At 46.6% G+C, this 23833-nt stretch overlaps 1 protein-coding gene across 6 annotated transcripts; it reads right to left on the bottom strand.

Annotated features, from left to right (window-relative positions):
• Nucleotides 1-545: 545 nt before the first annotated feature.
• Nucleotides 546-16389, bottom strand: E2f6 (E2F transcription factor 6). Of its 6 annotated transcripts, none has more exons than XM_006515148.2 (9): nucleotides 15983-16368; nucleotides 14926-15049; nucleotides 13386-13451; nucleotides 10844-10898; nucleotides 8241-8457; nucleotides 6914-7069; nucleotides 5091-5205; nucleotides 2581-2728; nucleotides 546-1933 (listed from the first exon to the last, which is right to left on the bottom strand). In XM_006515148.2, the coding sequence occupies exons 3-9, from the start codon at nucleotides 13386-13388 to the stop codon at nucleotides 1914-1916; spliced, it is 714 nt and encodes a 237-aa protein (XP_006515211.1). In that variant the 5' UTR covers nucleotides 13389-13451; nucleotides 14926-15049; nucleotides 15983-16368; the 3' UTR covers nucleotides 546-1913. The 6 variants fall into 6 exon arrangements, 5 of the variants coding, with proteins under 5 accessions (XP_006515211.1, XP_006515210.1, NP_150373.2 ...); XM_006515147.1 differs by having other exon boundaries at nucleotides 14926-15009; NR_027677.1 differs by lacking the exon at nucleotides 14926-15049 and having other exon boundaries at nucleotides 15983-16333.
• Between the last annotated feature and the right edge of the window lie 7444 nt (nucleotides 16390-23833).

Here is a 23833-nt window from a genome sequence, read left to right as displayed (position 1 = left end):
CCACAGCCTGAAGAACTATGTTGAAGGCTTGCAGCATTAGGAAGGCTGAGAATCACTGCTCTAAGCCTTTCTTTGGCTAATTTCAAACAACTTTTTATACATAAGAAGGAACCTCTGGAGGCCAAATGTCGAAGTTTCCAGGAATCTTTTTTAAAAATTTTTATTAGATATTTTCTTCATTTACATTTCAAATGCTATCCCGAAAATTCCCTATACCCTCCCTCCACCCTGCTTCCCTACCCACCCACTCCCACTTCTTGGCCCTGGCGTTCCCCTGTACTGGGGCATATAAAGTTTGCAAGACCAAGGGGTCTCTCTTCCCATTGATGGCCGAGTAGGCCATCCTCTGCTACATATGCAGCTAGAGACACGAGCCCTGGGGGTACTGGTTAGTTCATATTGTTGTTCCACCTATAGGGTTGCAGACCCCTTCAGCTCCTTGGGTGCTTTCTCTAGCTCCTCCATTGGGGGCCCTGTGTTCCATCCACAGCAGCGGACATCGCAAGGCTCACACTGTGTGATGAAGAAACACAGGCACGCAGCACTATTTTTTTAATACTTTAATTTTGAATCTCTACTTTGTATACATGATTGTTATTTCAAGCTGCTTCAAATCTTTTGTAAAGCAGGAGAGGTTTACCAAACTAACGATGCTTCCCAGACTCCTGTATACCAACAATCCAGGTTCCATCAGCCCCACATTGCACTCGTTCACTCACGAGTTTGCTAGACATTCACTGGGCACTTGTCTTGGACTAGGCGTGGTACAAGGCGCTGGGAGCCACTATGAACAATTGTCTCTCACGGAGCTCACAGTCTAGTGGTAAATGACTGAGGCAATTGAGGCACAGAGAGGTAAGTGACTTACCCACTGAGGTAGAGAGCGCTAGGTGATTGGGAAGGCGGGCTGAGAGCTGAGGCGGGGTACAATGCACAGGAGGTAAGGCCCTCTGACTGAAGAGCAAGGCTGCACACAGAAACACATTATAAAATCTGCTCACAAAAAGCGGAATAATGCTTTTAACTTCACCAGGACCAAATCACATTGTAGTGAACTGATCTGTTGCCAGATGAAAGTCTGTACTTTCCCACAATGCTTTGAGGCATGCCACCAATCTTCTGGGACATGATGACTCTGTAGGCAGCTTAAAAATCAAGAAGTTTGTGGTTCCAATTGTAGCACTGGGGAGCGTATTAAAATACTTTAAGTATATGAACCTAAATGTCCAGGCATCTGTGAAACTTCTACATGTAAAACTTTAGAAAACTCTCTCATCCCCATCCAGAGGGTTCTAATAAGTTATAGGAACTGAGAAACTAGAGATCTGTCTGTCATTTTCCCTACATACATTATTTTGGGTGTTCTAGGGTATAAGTGACACTCAGACATATTTTGAAAGTCCTCTAAACATGATACAGATATATACAAAGGCGCCACATTTGGCCCCGTGTGTGCACCTCACCAGTGCACAACACCTAACTGCAAATGTGAACCAGTGTAAGGCAATTCTTCTGTGAGGCAAACACTATCCATCAGGGCAGGGCACAGTCCACGACCAGCTGTCCAGCTGTCTGTCCTTATGCTAGTCTTTGTGATAACATGATTTCAGGAGGCAAGAGGTCTATTTCACTGACCAAGGGCAGCGAAGAGTTATCTCGAGAGCTGATTCTGGATGGGGAACCCATCAGGACCCCGTGCTGGAGGCGACTCGGGAGAACACTACTGGCCTTCGGTGCGGCTACCAGTCTACAATAGAGCACAAGAGCACTCCGAGGAGACTTATTGCTGAAAATCAAACGATGGGCACATGATTCACCCACACTGGATGGGGCACATGATTCACCCACTCGGGATACTCCAAAAACCTTCGTCACTCTGCACTGCTACTAGCCGCTCACTCTGAGTTCTTCACTCACTGAGGAGGCTCGTCTTCTGAAATAAGACACAAAAACACTGAGGGAAGGCTGTAATTGCAGCTAAGCACACAATTCAACAATGTAAAGTCCTCTGCTCCAGAACCTACTCTCACACCAACAGCAGAGATGATCTTATCAGGTTCACAGAACAAACGGGCACTCGAGCCTGTGCTTGCAAAGCACCTGCCTGATGCCCATAGCCGTCTCTGCCCAGAGTCCACCAGCCAGTGCTCCCTCCAAACTGTACCACAATGATGTGGATGTGTGTGGAGACAGGCTCACTACGTAGCCGAGGCTGGACTGTAGTTTGTTCCTCCTGCATTAGCTTCATCAGTGCTGGGGTTTTAGCAATGTATGGAGTACATACAGGAGGCTAGAGATGGCCCAGCCGTGAAGAGCTGCTACTGCCCTCCCTCTCGAGCCCCATGGTTCCTTTTCTAGCACCTATCCCTCACAGGTGCCTGTAATCCCAGCACCAGGGGGTTCAATGCCTTGGACCTCTAAGGGCACCAGCACTCATGTGCACATACTCACACACAAACATACTCACAATTAAAAATAAACATAAACCATAAAAAATCCTTAAAAGATATGTATTCAAGTTATATATAATAGAGTATTAGAAGCTCAATATTTCTCTAATCACAAAATTAGCACATTTACCTTTCTCTGGGCATTGTGGATGGCTGCTTTTAGATGGAGAGGCTCCTATTCCATCATTGGTTTTACCATTTGAATGGTTCTGTTCTACTTCACACAAATATACATCAATGGGTCCTTTGGTGCTCCTAATATGTACTGTGATAGAATCCTAGCAAGGGACACAGAAACTGTCAAGGTGAGCACCAGCATCCACTAATCACAGCTTTTCAGTTAACTTAAATTCTTGCAGCTTCCTTTCTACCATGCATTTGAGAAAAGCATGCTTTCAACTGTCACTACATTCTAAACCACTGGCCAATTCAGTTAAGACCTCTGCTTCATCATGTGAGCAGCGACAGTCTTGGAGCTACCACACGGATAGCCGAGTTCTTTCTCCAAAGCTCCAAAGTCCTCCAAAGAAGTTCTTCTCCTCTGGTGTTGGGAGCTCTGGAGTACCAACTGTATTATGCAATAAGGTGTCTGGGTTTCCAAACCACTACAGAGGCATTGAGGTCACAGGAAGGCTAGTCTTTGTCCAGTCAAAAGATGTAAGAGGAAAAGATGAAATCAAAATAAGCCTCATGTAATCTGAACCATCACACACAAAGGAACTACACTAAATGAATCCTTTTGCCTGGGTCTTATTAACCCCAATGGTTTTCTCCTAAGAAATTAAAAATGTGGTTGTTTGTGTTTAGAGGCTAAATGTGTAAGGGGCATTTTTTCAGTTGTGATTTCCTGTCTTTCCCATTGGGAGCTGGCCTCGCTCTCCTCCAGTCCACCATTCCCACATCCACATGGAGAGGCCAGTCTAGACATCACTGTCACTCCAGCTCCTTTCTGCTCTGGGATCCCATCCAAGCAAGCTGGGTGTGATTTGCTTCTTAGAGAGCTCTAAGCCTCTTATATCCTTCCTGGTACCAGACAGGTGAGACAGACTGACCAACTTTGTACTTGGAGGCTAGATAGTGTCAGGGCAGGCCTGGTTTAAATGGAAACCTTTCATCATTAAATAATGCAAGGAAATAATGTTGCTCCCAACTGTTAGTCAGTGGAAAGGACTTCAAAGTCCACCAGCCACTGAATCATTCTGTATAGGGGATTACTGGGGAACTAAGAGGTGGCTCACAGTTCAGAGTGTGTACCCCTCTCAGGGATCCGATTTGGATCCTAGCACCCATATCAGGATGGTCACAACCATCTGTAACTCCAGTTCCAGGGGAGCTAACGCAAAGGTCTCCCTGGGCATGTGCACTGACGTGCACATACCCATACACATACATGTAAGATTTCAAAAACATTTAAAAAGGAGATGGAGGAGATGGTGCCTATCGGGCCACGTTGTCCCTGTCACAACTACTTAACTCTGCCACGGTAGCATAAAAGCATATGGGTGATATCTAAGCAGATCCTTAAAGCCGTAGGAAGCCAGATGAGTTGAAGGCCACTGTGCCAGCCCTATACTAGGCACACAGTCCCCACTACAGCCTTCTGTAGTCAGAATATACTGACCCAGCACACTGCTGAGAACAGCCAGCCTGGAGGACCTCAATCACAGAGTTCTAATGGGACCAAAAGAGGCTCTGAGTGAGCTCAAAGGCTCAGAGCGATTTAGCAATTACAGTCAAGCAGCTCAGAGCACTGGGAAACCAAACCCCATTAATTCCTGTAGAATGGATTAGCCATGCCCCAAAGAAAAGAGGCGCTTCAAGATTAGTGGCTATTTAATTTAAAAGGTTTCAGCATCTGTGGAATAACTCATCCTCAATATGTTATTGGGATTGTTGTCTAAATCCAAATCAAACTAAGGAGCGGCACCAAGTCACAACCTGAATGTGGCTGAGGGAAAAGCTAGTGCTCCTTCATGACTAACGATCCACTGTCAGGTAACAGGGTCTCACTTGGACCGTGTTCTGCTGGGGACAACAGAAAGGAGGGTGGTGTGACTATTCCTCACTACCTCCATGAAGAGCTGGGTACGAGCAGCTGGGGGACACCGGGCTGTTAGAACTCCCTGGTCTGTGCTAAGAAGGGTCACCGGCTTTGGTTTTGACCCTATTCTCACGAAGTGACCTTCTGGTGACAATCACACTCAACGCAAACTTCCCTGGAGCAGCTAGCAGCAGCCGACACCAAGGCTGATCTCAGGAAGGCTGTACATCTGTGACTCAGTGTTCCAGCTCATTCCTAGGCTTCGGCGAGCTCACCAGTGCTCTGGCTGGGCCAGCTATTACTTTTTGAATTTGAAGCCCAAGGCCAATAGTGTGATCGCTCCTACAGCCCAACAGCAGCAACATGGCTGAGAGCGCCTGCAAGCCACCCTGTCCTACACTGGTCCTGGTGGTCACTGTGTGCACTCCTGCCTCTCTGGGCTGACCCTCCCATCTCCAAGGTTACAGGGATTACCTCACTCACAGTTAAGGTGTAGAGCTTGACAAGCACATGGTAACAAGTGACTTGGTGGTCACTGCTGTGGCGGCCAACCCACCTCCTCCCTTTTTAAGCCCTCTCTGCAGTGCAGCGCTACCTACTTCTCTGGGAGCTGGAACATCCAGTCTGGTTTCCTCTGGAGCCTTCACTGCAATGACAATCTGTTCATGGAAAGCTTGAATGCCGTGAATATCCTGATAGGTTACATACGCTAGTGTGAGACCTGGTCAAGGATCTGACAAGATGGGCAGATCACCACCCCACAACACCGTCCTTCGTTTTGTTGTTGTTGTTTTGTTTTGTTTTTGGAGGCAAAGTCTCACTGTTTAGCACTGGCTGGCCTGTGCTACATAGACCAGTCTAGCCTTGAACTTAGAGACCTGCGTTTCTCTGCCTCCTGAGTGCTGGGAATGAAGGCGTGCACCACTACACACATCACTATCTCTTACATGAATGCAGGTATAAGAATAGCTTAGCTTTTATGGAATACAACCTTACAATGAAGGGAAACAGAAAAAAAAAAAAGCTTCAAAATAATTATTTCAAAAAGAATTCTTAAGATTTTATGGTGTTTTATGTATTTGTAATTCGAAGAACTTCTTTAAACCAAATATTGATTACAGCAATTTCTGGAGAAAAAACATTAATAAAGCCCGAATCCTGAACATAAATACTACTCATGAAGGTAGATATCCCCTTGTCCTTGGGGTGGGGCTGGGGGTAGATGTTACAAATCCCCAGCAGATGCCCAAAGCCACCGACTAACAGCAAACCATACATAGACTGTGCATACAGTACCACAGTAAGGTTAAATTTATAACCAGGCACAGTAAGAAATCAATAGTAAGAGTATAATTATAACATACAGCAGACCGCAAATTATTTAAAAACAAGTTACTTGTAGAATTTTTCCTTAATATTTTTAGATGATAGCTGCAGCAGAGATTACAGAAAGCAAAGCCACAGGAAAGGGGAGCCCACTATGATCAAATCCCCAGCTACAGTGCATTCAGTGTAAATTCTCACTCACTGTTACTTAGCTCTATGAGAGCTTGAGAGGTAAACAGTCACGGTTTGGGTGAGCGTCCTCCAGAAGGCAGGGAAACCACGTCTGCAAACAGGAAGAGCTCCCAGGAAGCTCTCGGTGCCGCCATGCAGCAGCCAACATTTCCTTTAAGAACACTGACTGAACACTGCCTTTCAGCTGCTCCCGTGTTGGCAGATACAGCGGTCACTCGGTGCAGTTGCTCTGCCTTCCTTCCTTTTAGACTACAGATTCTGGCTGGCTGCGGCACTGCAAGCCTTGGCTCAGATTTTCTAAGACCTGTCCTGTGGTAATAGGATTTCACTGCCACGGAGAGCAGGGAGGCGGGCAGGAATTCAGGGCCAACTCAGAATTACTGACACTCACAGAGGACACTGAAAGTCACAGAGAGCAGGACAGCCAGCTGGGGGCCTGGGAGAGGCAGGTGCAGAGGGCCAGCCTCTTCTGGTTCCTGCTCCATGAAGCTTCTACACAGAGTGGTGAGTACAGACACTAATTTGGTCACAGCGTATTCTGTTTCAGAAATGAACTACCTCACAAATTAGGGAAAACCTGATTTTCACAAAAGCTGACAAACATCAGGACAAAGACTACAACAATTAAAAACCAAAACCAAAACCACCTCCTTAAGGCAAGTAGGAAAGGCAAGCTGGGCTTGTCACCACCAACTGCTGTCATGCAGACTTGGCCAAGGTGCACAAAGAAGCTTCAGCTAACAAGACTGGGTAGAAGTGAGGCTACAGCACCAAACTTGCTGACTCTAACTTTTAAGGGCCTAATTTTATATCCTGAATATGTATATTAAATCACTAAGCTCTCCCTAATACACTATCTACTCTGGAGGCAGAAACTCTTAAAAAGGTACTGATGGAAGGATATCTTTCATTTTCCTTGTCATCTGTTAACTCCAACAGTTGCTGAGCACAATCTTTAATCAACTCGTCCAAGGCGTCTTCCATGGCCGACAGGTCGGAGAGTTCTGCCTGCAGCTTCTTCTGCTGGGGTGCGGCCCCAAAGTTGTTCAGGTCAGATCCTCTACAGAAGGAGACAAACACAGGGTCAGCAGCTGCCAGCAGGGGAGCAGGGCCTGCTAGAACTCTATGTCTACACACCCTTTTACCATCTGTATGGGGTTTGCCCTTCTTTTCTTGGGACAGGGTTTCTCTAAGTAGCCTCGGCTGGCCAGAAATTTACAGAGAGCCACCTGCCTCTGCCTCCCAATTGCTGGGATTTAAATGACTGACACAGTACCCTAAGGGAGTGCATTCCCATCAGAGTTGCCTGTGCTTTGTCCCAAAGCAGTGTCCCTGACAAACCCTTTTCCTCTAACGTTTTGTTTACTCATGTGATGATCTTTGGGTTTTACACCTGCCTGTGGTAGCCCTAATGTACCCGAATGCTGGAATTCTTTTTCCTAAGTATACAGCTTTTTTTCTACACACCCACACAAACCCACACCCACACAGCTCTGTCCATGTCTTGTCTTTAGGCTATTTCTCCATGAGGTCCTTCCAATCAAGTCAACTCGTTAGCACTGCCTTTTGTACACTGTCTGTTTTTACCCTTAGGGTGGTGTTGCCCACCAGCAACACAATCACCAGCGTACCTGCTGAGATTGCAGATGCCTGCTCCTCCCCATTAACACCCAATCGCAAGCCAGGGGCTGGGTTCTGACTGTGTACTGTGCTACTCTGTGAGAATCATGTCTTCAGTAGTTAACTAAAGAAATACATTTTAAAATCCCCTCTATTCTCTTTTCTCTCTGTGCCTGCACCCTTTCTTTTTCTCTTCCCCTTCCCCTCTCCCCATAGTGACTCCCCTGGCCTCAGTCCTTAGGGCCAGTGAACTCTCTTGAGGGCAGCTCCCCAGTAAACCTGCCTTTAATATATTCTCAAAAAACCTCAACCCTCTACTACCAGATGTTTCACTGTTAGGACCTTCAAAGGGGAAATTAACCAACTAACCACTTTTTTCCCAGTTAAGTTTTCCACACCATGAGAAAGATAATCTGTATCTAATGCTCCTATTTAGACCTAAGATGTCTTAAGTACACCGTGAGACGAGAAGACAACCTTAAGGAATCAATTTTGGCCTAAGAAGAGTCATAAAAACTTCATTTTCTATTCCCAAACACTGCTGCAGTTGGACAGAACTGCCACACACTTAAAGAGAAGGGGAAGGGACGGGATGACGGGCATCAACTCACATCCACCGAATGTGGTTCTTAGATTTCTTTTCCACCAGTTCGATGCCATCCAAGACATTGGTGATGTCATACACTCGCCTCTTCCGAACACCCAGTTTTGTGGCAACTTTGTTTAAGTCAAGAATGCCCCCAGGGGCAGATCTGACGAGATCCATAAACTTCCGAGTTAAGTATACCAGTGACACATCAAACCGGGGCCTCTTCACTTTCAGAGCTTCTGTAAATGAGGGCAGAGGACCATGTGAACCGACATTTCTCAGCCATCTTGGTCAGCCGCTTCTTCCCTCAGGATCAGACCAGACAGAGATTAACCACCCCACCCCACCCCCACCGCTGCACACCAATCCATCACTGCTCGTTTCTATGGAAACATTTCTCTAGCTGGGTGAAAAGCAATTTGGCCTCAGCTGGTCTAAGCAAACGTGTCAGGTTTTAATAAAAGCCAGTGTGAGTTTCCACTAACACTCGTTTGTACAAGTCTTGTATCTCATGTCAAAGACGAATTCTCTGTAACCACCTCCACACCACTCAGGCACGGGGCAGAAATGGTTTCGGAATGAAATGCCTTCATTTCATACATGTAATCAATCTGACAGCAAAATATACACGTTGTACCCATTCTTCTTTGGGGCATGTGGAGGCATGAACCTGACTCACTGATGCCAAGCAACTGCCTTACCACTGAGCAACAGCCTCAGCTCATAAGTACAGTTCTTAAAAAAAAAAAAAATCTTTTTTAAAGATTTTTTTTTAAGATGGATTTCTGAGTTCGAGGCCAGCCCGGTCTACAAAGTGAGTTCCAGGACAGCCAGGGCTATACACAAAGAAACCCTGTCTCGAAAACAAAACAAAAACAAAAACAAAAAACCAAAAAAAACCAACCCCCCCCAAAAAAAAACCAAAAAACTTTTCTTAATTTAAAAAAAAGTTACTTATTTTATGTGTATGAGTGTTTTGCCTGCAACGTGTACACTCTGTGTGTGTGTGTGTGTGTGTGTGTGTGTGTGTGTGTGTGTGTCTAGTGCCTACAGAAGTCAGAAAGAGGCATAGGGTCCCGTGGACCTAGAGTTGCAGGTGGTTGTGAGTCACTGTGTAGGTGCTGGGAACCAAACTGCCTGCCTCTTAACTACTGAGCCATCTTTACAGGCCCATGCACAGAGTTTTTAAAAGCAAGAGTGAGTAGGAAGGAAACATTTTATAATATGCTCTTTTAATACTGTGAACATCAGGATCATGAGCAAATGCATTTCTTTCATTCATTCATTCATTCATTCATTCATTCATTCTTCTTCTTCTTTCAAGACAGAGTTTCTCTGTGTAGCCCTGGATGTCCTAAAATTCCACTATGTAAGCCAGGCTGGCCTTGAACTCAGAGATCTATCAGCCTCTGTCTCCCAAGTTTTAGAATTAAAGGCTTGCACACCATGCCTGGCTAGCCTTTATTCTTAATGGCTGTACATTTAACTGCAGGGAGTATCTGGTGAATTATCCCAGTCCTTGGGTACATAAACTCAAACGATGCTCACAGACAAGCCAGGTCTCACTATTCTCATGTTATACTCACTCAGTTTATTGGGTATGCTTTAGTCTTATTAGCTCAGGTTACAAGCACATTCTGAGGATGCCAGCCATTTTATAAAGACAAATCTAACTGAACATCTCTAACAAGGGCTGCTGCGAGGACAGTTCTCTAACCAAGAGAACTGCATGGGCCTGATAAGGACCTCTGCTATAGACAGCAGTGTGCTGAGTGGTACTCACAGTTACTCGAGAACATGAAATGCAATCTTTGCCGGAGTGGAGAACTGGGGATGCTCCTAAGGGTTGGGAGGATGAAGAGGGGTGTGCACCACTCCAAGGAGGGGCAAAGTAGTACCTGAGCACTGAGTGCACACTGGGGTCCAGACTAGAGGTGGAAGAGGTAGCAGAACCTACTAAGCTTGGGAGTTGGAGCTGGCAGACAGAGGCAGCAGTGTACACACACAGGATGAAGACTCTAGCTCCAGAGCTACACACACAGGACCAAACACTGACTCTAAGCAAGCTGCTTAACCTCTCTGGGCTTGGCCTATCAGTTATGATGGATGACAACCCACAGCTGTGCTTTCAAGTGTGCTCATCCACACACAGGTGTGGGACAGTTCAAAGATACATCTCAAAGGTTAAGCTGACTCAACTTGCTGACCAGCCACAGGGGAGACGGTGGCAGATGCCCAGGGAAACAAAAGAGGGTTCTGGAGATACACACCTGGGCATCTCGAGCAAAAATCCTGCCCAGAAGGACCTAAGGAGAGGAAATCAAGGGAGGGGCCACCCAATATCCTAAACATGAACCCTTACATGAGAGAGTAAGGCCAGGAGTAAAGGGACCACAGGGAACTCTGTGGTAGGAGGCTTTGCTGACATGTTTAGTGCTGCCACTGCGCTAAGGGGGCAAAGACATCAGTTCCTCCCACCCTGCCTCAGTTTCAGCCATCACAGCAAGGTATCCTTTGATGCCATGTTACTTCTGTTCTCATGACCCGGTGTACAAGCAAAACCAACCAAGCTAACCACGTGATGCCCAAACCAGAAAACCCAAACTCACTTAGGAATCAACTTACTTCTCATGGACACATACTGTACATTTTCTTCTAGATTAATCCTTATTTTTGATGGCTGGAAAAAAGAAAATGTAAGAATTAACTCAGCATTTTATAAATAGCAATGCAAATAAATTTCATTCTGTGGTAGTTTTTTTTAAGGCCTTTCCTCCCCCAATCCTGAAGTAATGAGGGAGTGAGAAAGAGAGTCTTTTCAAACTACACTTGGTCTGTGATGCCCCCCATGGATCCCTAGGCTGCATATACTTCTGTGTAAATACAGGAAGATTGGAGGGAGACGGGATACCTAAGTGGGAAACAACTCCCGCAGACACTCCTATATCAGCCGCGCCAGGTGCTGGGGAGAAGACAGCGAGGGACAGTTAGGGCACGGCCCTGAGTCTTGGAAGGCTTAGAGATGTGGAAGTTGTGGCGCACCAGCTGAGGCTCACCCCTGGCTACTTAAGTGGCTCCAAAACTTTGCTCACCAACTCTCAGTCAGCCATGCACTCCCATTAATAAACAACCAGAAGCCTTAAAACAATTAACGGGAAGCAGTACATGCTATAGATAGAGAAATAAGAATAGTGTTGGATTACTGAGACACCAGGCAAAGGGCAGTAGCCCCAGTGCTGGTCTCCCATGCTGCTGGGCGTTTGGAGGCCGCTGAAGCTGCATCAACTGCAATGGCGATTTGCAATACATTTAGGAATTGTTTTTGCTTCCTGTATAGGTACACACTGTGGCCATGTGGGAGTGGTCCAGCTTTGTAGCTAGAAAATGACCAACCACATCAAGGCTATGCTGAAGTGTTTAGGTTTTAAGCAGTGGAGACTCACCAAAGACTTCTGAAGAAGACCACGACACAATCTCATTCATGGTCTATAAATGTGGTCAAATGGGACAGCTAACTGTCTAAAGGGTCAGGGGTGGGGCAGCTGGTGGCCAGGGGGACAACAGAGAGGCTGCTCACACCAGAGTTACAGAACCTTTGCAGACGATTCCTGTCACCTCTGACAAGAACATCTGGTAGCAGGTTAACTTGACATCCTGCCGCAAAGCCAGTTTAGGCCAGTCTAGGACTGAAATGACCGTGTGACATGTTGGACGTGCAACCCTGAAGCTGGTTGCTCCTGCCATAGGCAGGGACTAGCTCTCAACAGTGCCGGCAATGGCATCCAACAACACAACTCTGAAGCAGTCCTGTGAAAGTCAAGAGACAAGTGTGATCAACTGTCATTGCTATTTTTACATGGAACTCTTCTCCAAACACACTCTGGGCTAACTACCTAAGCAAGGCTTTTCTTCTTCCATTTATCTATTCTGCATCTATGTGCAATGGTGTACATGCTGGGGTCCGTTCTCTCCGTCCACCATATGGTTCCTGGGCATTGATTGAATTCAGACTGTAAGGCTTGGCAGCAAGTACCACAACCTACTGTGCTATCTGGCTGGCCTGCTAGGCTTTTTTGAGAAAGGTCTCATACAGCTCAGGCTAGCCTCAAACTCAACCTATCCCTAAGGATGACTCTGAATTTCTGATCCTCCTGTCTCCATCTCTTGAGTGCCGGGATTGTGGGCATATGCCTCAACACCCATTTATTTAGTCCTGGGGATTGAACCTGGGGTTCTGTGCTAAGTAAACACTCTCAACTTAGCATACACTCCTGCCTCATAGCAAGGTTCTTGAATTGAGAAACAAGCCCAACCTCTCACACTGATGTGAACAGTGTGTTATTAACAAGTATCCTGAAGTGTTAATATGCTCATAGCTGCCTGCTGCAGAAGCTCCTATTTAACCTAGAGCAAGAGGGCCAAGCTCTGCACAAAGACTGCTTACTGGCTGCCCATTTGCTTTAGGGGGCATCTCCTCTGCTAACAGTTTGGTACAAGGACGGCACTCCAATGAGACTTGAGCCCATGCCCTGCAACAAATGCAGATGCATTATACACCGCATGGACTGACATAGGAAACAGGTTCCAAAACCATCATTCATTGTCTTCTCCATGTCTAAAATCCTTCCTTCTCTTTCTGAGATGGTTTCTTGCTATAATGTCCTGGCTATTCTAGAACTCTCGATGTAGCTGGTTTGAAATGTGCCATCCTCCTGCTTCAGCCTCTGAGTGCTGGGACCACATAAGTGTCCCAGCACCATGCTTGGCTAACACTCTCACTGTGAAGCTGCAAAGCCATCTTGCTGACACATGAAAGGACAGAAGACTATCCACGTGCCCCCTCCCCCAGCCCCAGTGGACACCATTAGAGACCTCAGGACTTTCAGAGAACACTCAGCAGTGACTCTGGTGAGTGAGCTGCACATTTGACAAGCTTCAACCCACTTCCTTACTGCTCCAATTCTCACATCTAGAAACTTCGGTGTCTACATCTGGAACACAGACTGGAATAGCACCATCCCCCGGCCCCATCCCTTGTATCTACAGCTTTAGGTGGCTTTAGAATCTTCTGTTTGGAGGGTTGGGGTAACGATGAGGACAGGATCTCACTGTACAATCCAGGTTAGCCTGGGACTTGCTATATAGCCTAGTTAGGCCTTTCACTCACCATCCTTCTGTCTCTGCCTCCCAAGGACTGGCATTACAGAACTGGGCCACCACACCTGGCTAGAAGCTTTAAAGGTGGAGAGAAAAATAAAAAGTGACTTTTAGAGACTAATGTCCTAGGCACTGCCTCCTAAGTAGTTACTGCTCTCTATGCATAGGTTTCTCTGTATTAGCTCCCTGTGTGGGAGCAAGACTCCTTCAAGAGCTCATTGAACACGAATCTCTCTAAGGTGACTGCATTCATGTCACCACCCAGATCTTCCTGATCATCTAATGTGCAAACCAAGTTCACCTCCATCCAGGATTGTCTTCTCCCTGCTCCCCAAAGCCAAGAGCAGGTTTAAGCCATTTAACTTATCCTGGCAACAACACTTAGCAAGCTATGTAACTGCTCTGCACATGGCTTATTAATTCTTTGCATTTGCTAGTCAATTAAAAAAATACTACTGACATGTTAAGTCACTATTTTACAGGCAAGAAAATAGAGTCCCTACTTTATTAACTTCTTGCTTAATCCTTTGTCCATGGCCAGATCTTCACTACAGTATCAAACAGACCCGCAGAGGACTGAGCAGTCAAGTATAGAATTGCTCTGGGACACACAGAGTCTGGCTAACAGTCTTGAGGTAAAGAGGAGCTAAAGACACTTGTCTTAAGACAAGTTACCCATGAATCTGGACTTCAGACATCTTGACAAACGTCAATATGGAAATGAGGCCTAGGATGGAGCATGCAACCTCAGAAAGATCATTTAGGAAAGGCAAACATGGAGCCAGATTATGCTGCGAGGACTCGACTTTGTCCTGGGAGCACTAAGGAACCACTAATTCCTTTGGCCAAATGAAGATAGAAACACACCTTCAAGAGACCATACGTTAAGGATGAAGCACACAGGCGGTGAGTGAGAGGCAGCAACAGTGGCAGGAAACTGGTCGAGATGGCATTATAGCACAGAATAGCTGATGTGAATGACTTCAGTGACCTGGGGGTGGGAGGGGGGGTGTCTGGGGGTGATTCTGAAACAGAGGAAAAGGTAACAGCCATGTCCAGAGTGCTGGCTCAGGCACCACGATAGGCAGAGCACCATTAAGGTGGGATTCGAGAAAGAGGTTGCTTTCTTAAGGCGGGGGTGGGGTGGGGTGTGTCTGTGAATCTGGCTTTGGATATCAGAGTTTGAAATCTGCAGCTCAGCAGTTATAAACGCTCGCTGTTCTTCCAGAGGGCTCAGTTCATCCATGTGCCAATTCATAACCACTTATTATGAGCTCCAGGTGATCTAACACTGGTTTCGGGCCTCCGTGGGCACCAGTACACACGTGGCATCCACGAAGACATTTTCTTTTTTAAGAAGGGACATCTAACAAACAGTTGGAGAGCTCCAGGAAAGATGTACAGGTTTGGGAGTTACCTCGAGGCAACTAAAAATACCAGACTGGATAAGAAATCTAAGACTTTAGAAGACGTTATCTTCTGATAACCAAAAGTTAAGCGGTTTTCATTTAGAGCGTCTATCAAATCCTTAAAAAAAAAAAAAAACCTACCATGATCACAGGCCACAAGTTAGCAGTAGTGAGCGGTCACCTACATGAACAAACTGTAGAGAATCCTGGATGACACCCACGTGTCTGAAAAGGAAGGCGAAGGGGACAAGGGGACCCACCATGGCTGTCAAAAACACAACAAAGAGTTCTCAGCCAAAAGTGAGTGGTTAGTTATGACACAAGATAGGGTGTGAAACGAATACTGTAATTGACAAAACCATCAGTGACCTACGGATCTTATTTACAACAATCTTACCAAGTGCTTAGGACTAGAGTCCCCAGCACAGTGCTGGGTGGTAATGCAAGATCAGGTGGAAACTGAGCAGAAATTACTTAAAGAGAGAGAGAGAGAGAGAGAGAGAGGGAGAGAGAGAGAGAAGTTTGGGAAAGGCTGTCACTTGCAGTCATTCTGAGGGTCTTCCCAGTTTCCTCATTACCTAGCCCCAAGGCCAGACATCTCTGTACACACATCTCTGGGTCAGTTCTGACAAACTCTAAAAATAACTATCTCAAGGTTGCTCCAAGGAGTCAGACAAGACAATGCTCATGGCACAGGACCCGCCAGAATGGCTTGGATACAGCTTGCCTTGCTGAGAAAACAGCGATCAGGAGAAACGGACAAAGGAAGAATCCAGCAGGGACCCTGAGAAAGGTGGGAAGCACGGAACGGAGGGAACTTTCTCACTCTTTCATTTCCCCTGTCAGACAGCAAAGATGGACAGGCAAGATCGCCCAGTTGGTTAAGGCACTTGCCACCGAGCTTTACAAACTCTACCAGAGTTCCATCCCGCGAACCACAAGGCTGGAAGCATGGAACAGACTGCCCCAAGTTGCCTTCTAAACTCTACACGTGCCCCGTGGAATCCACGCGCTCGCGGCCCCCACCCCAACACAAAGTAAGAAAAATCCAATAGAAACATTTAAAAAGCAAAGGGCGGTTCAAGAATTGGGAGTTGCAGGGAGAGCCCCGGGGCAGCAAGCGACACTGTGCAGAGGGCCCGATGCAAGGAGCGCGTCCCACAGCACTTGACCTCCCGTGGCCCGGGTCCCCGCTCACCAGTAGGTTTTCCACGTTGATGGGGTCTCGGCAACGCCGGCGCACCGTTTCCTGCGCCGGGTCCACCAGCAGGCTGGGCTGTCTCCGCGCCGTCCGCTGCTGACTCATGCTGTCCCGCGCCCCTCGCGCCCCACGCGCCCTCCCGCCTTCCCCGGAGGCTCGGCGCGCGCGTTCCCGGCCCCTTCAGCGCCGCCCGCTCCACCCACGGAGCACTGCGGCTCCACCCACGAAGCGCCGCGGTCCCACTCGCGCAGCGATGAGCCCAGGCGCAGAGGGGGTCAGGGTAGGCTCGGAGGGGACCAGGGTGACCGCGGAGGCGCTCAGGTTCCCTGGCCGGCCATCTTTCCGCATGCGCAGTGCACCCGCGTTTGCACATGCGCAGCGCCGTCCGTTAGATCTCCCGCGCACACCGGTCCTCGCCCGCTGCCGACGCCCGGGTGTTCCGGAGGATGGATCCTTGGAGAGGATGGCGGCGGCGGGGGGTGGGGGTGTGTGTGGTGGGATGGGTTGGGGGAAGAAAAGAGGTGGAGCAGGGATTCCGGGGGATCGGAGCAGGCGCTCTCTAGTCCCAACCAGCGGACTGCAGGTTCTGAGTGCCCCGGGGCGATGATGGTGGGGCTCCCATCAGTCATCTAAAGGTGCTTAGCACATGCTCATGAAACAAGCCATCTTGGAGGGACCAGAAGGTGCAAGCTTCAAAGCCAAGCTCCACAGAGGCCCAGGCAGGGAGATCACGTGTTTGAATTCGAAGTCAGCTAAAGTTCGTAGTGAGAGTAGAATTTGTCCCAAAACCACAAACTTTACCCTCTATATCAGTTTTATTTTATTTTATTTTTGGTTTGGTTTTCCGAGACAGGGTTTCTCTGTGTAGCCGAACTCAGAAATCCGCCTGCCTCTGCCTCCCAAGTGGGATTAAAGGCGTGTACCACCACTGCCCGGCTCTGTATCAGTTTTTGATTACTTATTATTATATCAGGTATTGGGCTGGCTCAAGAAGATACTGTTTTGAATATAATAGACTGGATATCAGAATCCAATGGAGGAGAAAGATAAAACAGTTTAACGGGCTGGGAGAGGAGCACTGGCTAAGTTTAGGAGAACTTCCAGAGGACCTGAGTTCAATTCCCATCACCCACAGGGTGGCTCACAACCATATGTTACCTCCAGGCCCAGGGGGATTTAATGCTCTTTTTCTGGTCTCCACAGGCACCAGGCACGGACATGTTAACATGTTAGACAGTCATACATGTAGGCAAAACTTCTATGCACAGAAACTAAATTAGAAAGAGAAAAGAAAAGAGAAGTAAGTGACCTGGAGCCATAGGTATCTTTTCAAATTGTAAGGTCTTAAGCCAGTTTCTAAAAGTCGTTCTGTGCCTTAGTTTCTAAATTTGTAATGTGGAGAGTTCTTACTGATCGAAGTTACTAGCTTGTTCTCTCAAAAACCTGTCTCTGTAAAATTGCCCCAGTAAACTGCCACCTCCCTTTCTTAAGTAGCTTCTTTCCTGCCCTGTTCTCTTGTGAGTTGGGCATATCCTCTGACTCATTCTGTCAAATCTTTCTCTGATTCCTCACTTTGTCTGCCCTTAGTTAGATGCTACTTTTAAACATGTCTGCTTTCTTCTAAAAACCAACCTTACCTTCATTGCTAGGGATTAAAGGGTGTATGAAGGTGTCTGTATTCCAGCCAGAATGTACTATAATCCAGAGAGTGTCTGCATTTGGCCAGATCATGTAGACTTAGAGAGTCTTGGATGTGATCCCTTGTCAGAGTAGCCATGATGCTGGATTAAAATTCCTTTGCAGTGTGGTTTGATGTTTCGCCTGCCTGCATGTCTGTGTGTGGACACCATGTTCTCTGACACTAGAATTACAGACAGTTGTAAGCCACCAGGTGGTTGCTGGGTATTAAACCTGGGTTCTCTGGAAGAACAGTCAGTGCTCTTAACCACTGAGCCATCTCTTTGGCCCCTTTCACTTATTTTTAAATTATGTGTGTGTATGGGTTTGTGCACATGAACTGCAATGCTTTCAGAGGCTTGAGGCTTCTGGCTCCCCAGGAGCTGAAGTTGCAAATGGCTAGAGATGGATGCTTTGGCCCTCTTGGAAAGGCAGAAGTGCTCTTAACTCCAGAGCCACAGCTCTAGCCGCTATGTGTTTGAATGAAAGGGTAACACAATGCGCAACTTCCAGGCTGGAAGGAAGCTGCGGGAGTGAGACCTGGGACTTAGTGAGGGCGGAAGAGGCTTTTGGAAGAAGTTGGCTCCCACTAGATTTTACATTTCTAGGGGTCCGATACCATCTTAAGGGGGGGGGGTGTGTCAGAGGTCTTTGATCCTCTTGGGATCTCCAGTGTTAAGCTTGGAGCATGGCAGGTAGCAAGCGCTCAGTAAATGTTTGCCGAAGATTGGTAGAAGTAGAATACAACTGTGGAGAGGTCATCTCTAGAAGAGAAAGAGCACATTTTATGCACGAGTGGAGAGTTTCTCAGAGCAACTAGGAAAGACTCTACCACAAGGAGTTCGGAGAGATCCAATGCTGGAAAACAGGCATGGCTAATTTTAAGACCCCTTTCTCCATCCTCTGTTGAATGCCAAACCCTCTCTATACCTTTGTTCATGTGACTCTCATTTCAGATCTGAAGGTATGACCAAGCATGGTAGTGTATGCTCAGAATAACAACACTCTGGACACTGAAGTAGGACCACCAGATGCTAGAGATCAGCCAGGGTTACATAGCGAGAGACCATGTCTTAAACAACCAAAGCAACAACAAAATACAAGTTTCTGCTGCCAGCAAGTCCTGAAGAATAGTTTTCTTCCCAGTTTACAGATCAGAAAATCGAAGATCAGTAAGATTACAAAATTTACCCCAAGGAGCTAGCTAGTGAGTGCTAGAGACATGGTTTGAGTTCACAGCTGGATAATTCATTGGTATTTGGACCCTTGAGCAGCTTGTTGAAAACTGACCATATTTTCTACAGTCAAAAAGAATTAGGCCAGCAAAGGGGTGTGACTTAGGCACTCCAGGCTAATGAAAGAGCTTGAGCACACCCATCTGGGGAAAAGGAGAACAGCTGTTCCCTCAGTCACAGAAAAGCCCAGTCATGGGGCTGTAGCCTGAGGTTTAATCATCCCAGCGTTGTTTGAGCATCTTTCGGGTGCTGGGCTGTAGGTCAGGAGCTCTAACTCTTACAAGGACATCCTGGAGTACTAGGAGATGCCAGGTTGATGAAGATGTATGACCAGAGAGCATGAGAACGAACTGAACATGTCTGACACATCATGGCAACACAGAAAACGAGGGGAAAATAACAACGGACTTTGGGGCTTGTTCCTGCATCACCATGTAAAGCTATCTGGAACAGTAAGTGACGTACAGAGACTCTGGCTAGCTTTGTGGTGACACAGCAGGCCTTCAGCCAATGGATCCTTTGTGCCACTCACTGGAAACTTAAGATTTGTATTCCCTTCTAAGAGCCATGTGGTCAAAACCAATGCCCAGTGAAATGGTTATTTAGACATGGCCTTTGTGAGGCAACCAGGCAAAACCTCTCAAGAACTGGGATGCCCCCATAGTAGACACTGAAGGGAGCATAGATGGAGAAGAGCAGTTGGCAGTGCTTGCCTAGTGTGCATGAAACCTTGATTTCATTTTCATCACCATATGAACCAGATGTAGTAGCACACTTTTGATCCCAAGCACTTGGGAAGTGGTAGTAGGAGGGTCATAAGTTCAGGAACATCTACAGTTAAATCATGAGTAGTGAATTTGAGGCTAATTTGGGATGCCTGAGATCTAGAGGGGGTCAGAGGCAGAACACAGAGGAGAGATGTCTTATTTCTTCTACCATGGGACAATGAGTCATGAGTCTCAGCATTGCCATTACCTGGGTAAGTGTGTGTGTTACTAGAAATGAAGGTTCTATGGCTCTACCCAGAACTACCACATTAAAAGCTCAGAGGTTTGATGTATTCTGTAAGGCACTGGCTGGGTCCTGGTAGGAAACTAGCTTTTCCTGGCTCTGCAAGTACCCAGTCCACTAAATTGATACTTTGTTAAATCAAAGCCAGGTTAACTTTTCTGATGTGATATTTGGAGGATGAAGACCTAGAACAAACATGGATGGTGTCCTGGCTCATTTCATGTCAATTTGACACAAGCCAGAGACATCTGATAGGAGGGAACCTCACTTGAGAAAATGCGTCTATAAGAACCAGCTGTAGGGCATTGTCTTAATTAGTGATTGGTAGGGGAGATCCCAGCCCATTGTGGGTGGTGCCATTCATGGCCTGTTGGTCCTGGGTTTTATAAGAAAGCAGGCTGAGCAAACCATGAGGAGCAAGCCAGTAAGCAGCAACCCCCCATGGCCTCTGCATCAGCTCCTGTCTCCAGGTCCCTGCCCTGACTTTCTGTCCTGACTTCCTTTGATGATGAACGGAAGCATAAGCCAAACATACCCTTTCCTCTCCAAGTTGCGTTTGGTCATGTTGTTTCATCACAGCAATAGTAACCCTAATTAGGATACAATTGGACGCATTCAACAAGCAGGCATGTTGTAATGGACGTGATGTACTTTGGAGACTGGGAAAATGGATGATGCTACAAGCGACCAGGTGGTCACCTACATAGAGAGGGTTACAGCCTTTGTGTTTTATTCAGTTCTGCTTTCTTGTAGCTGAGAGGCCCCTAAATATAGCTTCTTGCTGTAGACAGAATGTCTCTGCACACACTGAGGATTGTCTTAGACGAAACTTTATATCTCGCCTCTTCCTTTTCTTCTTCACTTCTTCCTCCCCTGCCCCCTTCACCTTCTCCCCTTCCTGCTCCACTTCTCTCCTTCTTCCTGTTCCTCTCCTTTTCCTTTTCCTCTTCCCCTTCCCTCTTCCCTTTCATTCCCTTTCTCCTCCTCTTCCCCTTTTCTTGTTCTTCCCTCCTTCCCATCCCTCTTCTCCTTCCTCTCTCTCCTTCCTGCTTCCCCTACTCCCCTCTTCTTCCTGTTCCTCTCCTCTTCCCTTCCTTCCTCTCCTTCCTTCTCCCCCTCTTCCCTTTCAGTCCTTTCCTTCTCTTCTTGCTCCTCTCTCCCTCCTCCTCTTCCTCCTATTCTTCCTCCTTCTTCCCCTCCTTTTCCATCCCCCAACTTGCCCCATGTCCCACTCCTCCTCTTCTTTAAAACAAGGCCCTACCTTTATAGCCCAAATGGGCCTTGAACTCACTGTGTAACTCAGGATTTCTGTGAAGCCCAGGTTGCTCTGGAATTTGCAACCCTCAGGGCTCAGCCTAGAGTGACTTTTCTTTTATGGAAGTCCAGTTCTGAAGTATGATTGTTCCCAACTCTGCACTGGGTTTTTGAAGGAAAGTCTTGTCAGATGAATTACATTAATCTTTTTCTTTTCCGCTTGCTTTAGTTTGTTTGGTGTTATTCTGTTGACTGCTAAATGTGCTCTGTTTAACTGTTAGTCTTATGTACCCTACCTTTGCGGTCTATCTTGGCTTTGCCTCTGATTCCTTCACGTGTCTAATGTTCCCTTACTGTGAATAGCCGAGTGCCGGCCTACCTTATTCAGAGAATGTACCATCAAGTTCCTTGGCTCTCCACCAGGTGGAGCAAGTTCACCTTAGGAGTCCAGCCTCACTATCTGTCTCTGTCTCTTTCCGTGGTGTGTGTGTGTGTGTGTGTGTGTGTGTGTGTGTGTATGGTTTTTGTTTTGAATGTGAAAGGTAGCTGTAAAGTGGAATGGAGGAGATTCCTTTGGATCTGGACTTAAGGTTTTAAGTAAGGAACTGTTTTATCAGGCCTCTGATATATTATTTGTTTGTAATAGGGAGTCTCATGTATCCCAGACTGGCCTTAAAACTTGCTGTATAGCCAGGGATGGTGTGTACCATTTCATCTGGTTTAATAGAGTGCTGGGGACTGAGCATACACTTTGTGTATGCTGGACAAGCACCCCACCAACTGAAGTATATCCCAGCTCCAGACTTAGTATCGATAAGGGTGGAGTTTAGTGTTAATACCTTTTACTAATAAACCACCATATGCAGAAACAAGTAAAAGCCTGCTGCTATGGGTCAAGGGTCCCTCCCCACAAGCCCCATCAGCCCTATCAGTACTTTAGAATCTGGCCTTATTTGTAGAGGGGATATTTAAAAGGAGTTAACATCAAATGAGGCCGTTAGGGTGAGACCTAATCCTACATGGCTAGTATTATTATAAGAAGAAATTGGGATGCAGAGGGGCTTAGAGGAAAGACATTGCTGAGAAACATAGGGAGAAGAGAGCCAACAAGAAGGGCTTGAACAATTTTTCCTGGAAGCCAAGGGAAGAGCCCACACTTTGATCTGGGATCTTTGTAGTCCCCACCTGTGAGTCAGTAAGGCTGGGGGCCTTTGTTATGGCAGCAGCCTTAGTAAACATTCACCCTTACATCTCAGGGTCACTTAAAGGAAGCTGGATGTAAGTGGTTCCCTATGTGGAGAGAAGCACCCGCCACAGTGCCAGTTAACTACATAAACGGGGTGCAATTTACAGACATCAGAGAACAAACTCCAAGGACCCTCAAGCCACTTAAAAGCCTTCTTTGTATAGAAACAAGTGGCAGGCAACTCATGCAAGATTCTAAACTGCCTGACAGACATAATTAAAGGTTTCAAAAGCCACATTCACTTTGGTGCCAGGTACAATTGCTTAAATAACTACCACAACTGGAACTGGAGGAAGACTCTTATTTATCGTAAAATATTTACTTATTGTGTGTGTCCAGATATACAAATCCACAAAGACACTAGCAGATGAAACTGTATCTGGCAACGCAGTGCAGAAGCACGTGTATGGTATAAAGCAAAAGGCCAGGGCGGAGCAGGGAGGCCGGAAAACACAAACTGAGGGGATTATGTCATCCAATGGAGGAATGTTTGTGTCCCAAGGTATATGGGAGAACATCTGTGTATGTGGAGAGAAACACTGTGGAGAGCCATGAATGTGTGTGGGAAGAGCATTGTGCTGTATGAATTTACAGATGTAGATGCCTGTGGGGAATCGAAGCACACATGAATAGACACGTAAGAAGAAAATGTACAGGAAGATGAGTATTATGAATGAGGCAGAGAGGAATGTGAGTGTGTGCGAGAGAGGGAGAATGTGTGTGTGAGCGTTCAATGGATAATGCTAGGCAAAGAGACAAAGGTGCCCAGAAGCCATGTCTAATTGCCTGGCTGACCTCATGGCCTCTGGGGAAAGACCTCAGATCACTGAATGGGCTCGGAGACTGACAGGTCCTTGATAAGTTTGAGGCTGACCACCACAAGTTTGGATTTGGCCCCATTCTTGTCAATAACATTTGAAATAAAGTCAGCTTAGTTCATTTAATAATATATTTAAATTAATCTTTTTTTTTTAATTTCTAAGTTTTGGTTCAAGTTCAATAAAGACATAAAATCACTGGGTCAGGTTCAGCCCCAGGAAAAAGAAGACAAAGTGCTTTCCTCCTTGTGGGTGTTTTAAGTTAATGAACTAGGAAGTAGGAATGATTCATTAGTCTGGGAAACAATTGACACCCTTTCTAGTGGGCCCACTTTGTTTTCTAGTTAATTCTTAATTGGTAGGAGCCTGTGCATCTCTAAGACTCATTACAGACTTTCAAAGTTAGGATTCAGGGTTTTCACCAAAGTCATTATCATAGCCAGTGAAGTTTTGCAGGCAGCATGGTTTATGTCCTCGGGAGACTGTGGCTTTATACAGAGACACACGACACGAGGAAGAAACTTCTGGGAGGATGTGGATGAGTGAGGAGGGGGTGTATGTGTGAGGGAATGGCTTTTTTTCTCAAGTGCAACACTGTGGTCATATT

Source organism: Mus musculus, chromosome 12 (assembly GCF_000001635.26).
Source record: "Mus musculus strain C57BL/6J chromosome 12, GRCm38.p6 C57BL/6J".
Classification (NCBI taxonomy): domain Eukaryota; kingdom Metazoa; phylum Chordata; class Mammalia; order Rodentia; family Muridae; genus Mus; species Mus musculus.
Note: the sequence above shows the minus strand (reverse complement) of the source record. Positions and strands in the feature narration are given on the sequence as shown.

Coding starts and splice junctions, on each gene's coding strand:
- E2f6 (NM_033270.2), bottom strand. CDS start 16,090: ATGAGTCAGCAGCGGACGGCGCGGAGACAGCCCAGCCTGCTGGTGGAC. Junction 10,899..15,982: donor TCAACGTGGAAAACCTACTG/GTGAGCGGGGAC, acceptor TCTTTTTTCCAG/CCATCAAAAATAAGGATTAA. Junction 8,458..10,843: donor ACAGTATGTGTCCATGAGAA/GTAAGTTGATTC, acceptor CCTCATTTACAG/AAGCTCTGAAAGTGAAGAGG.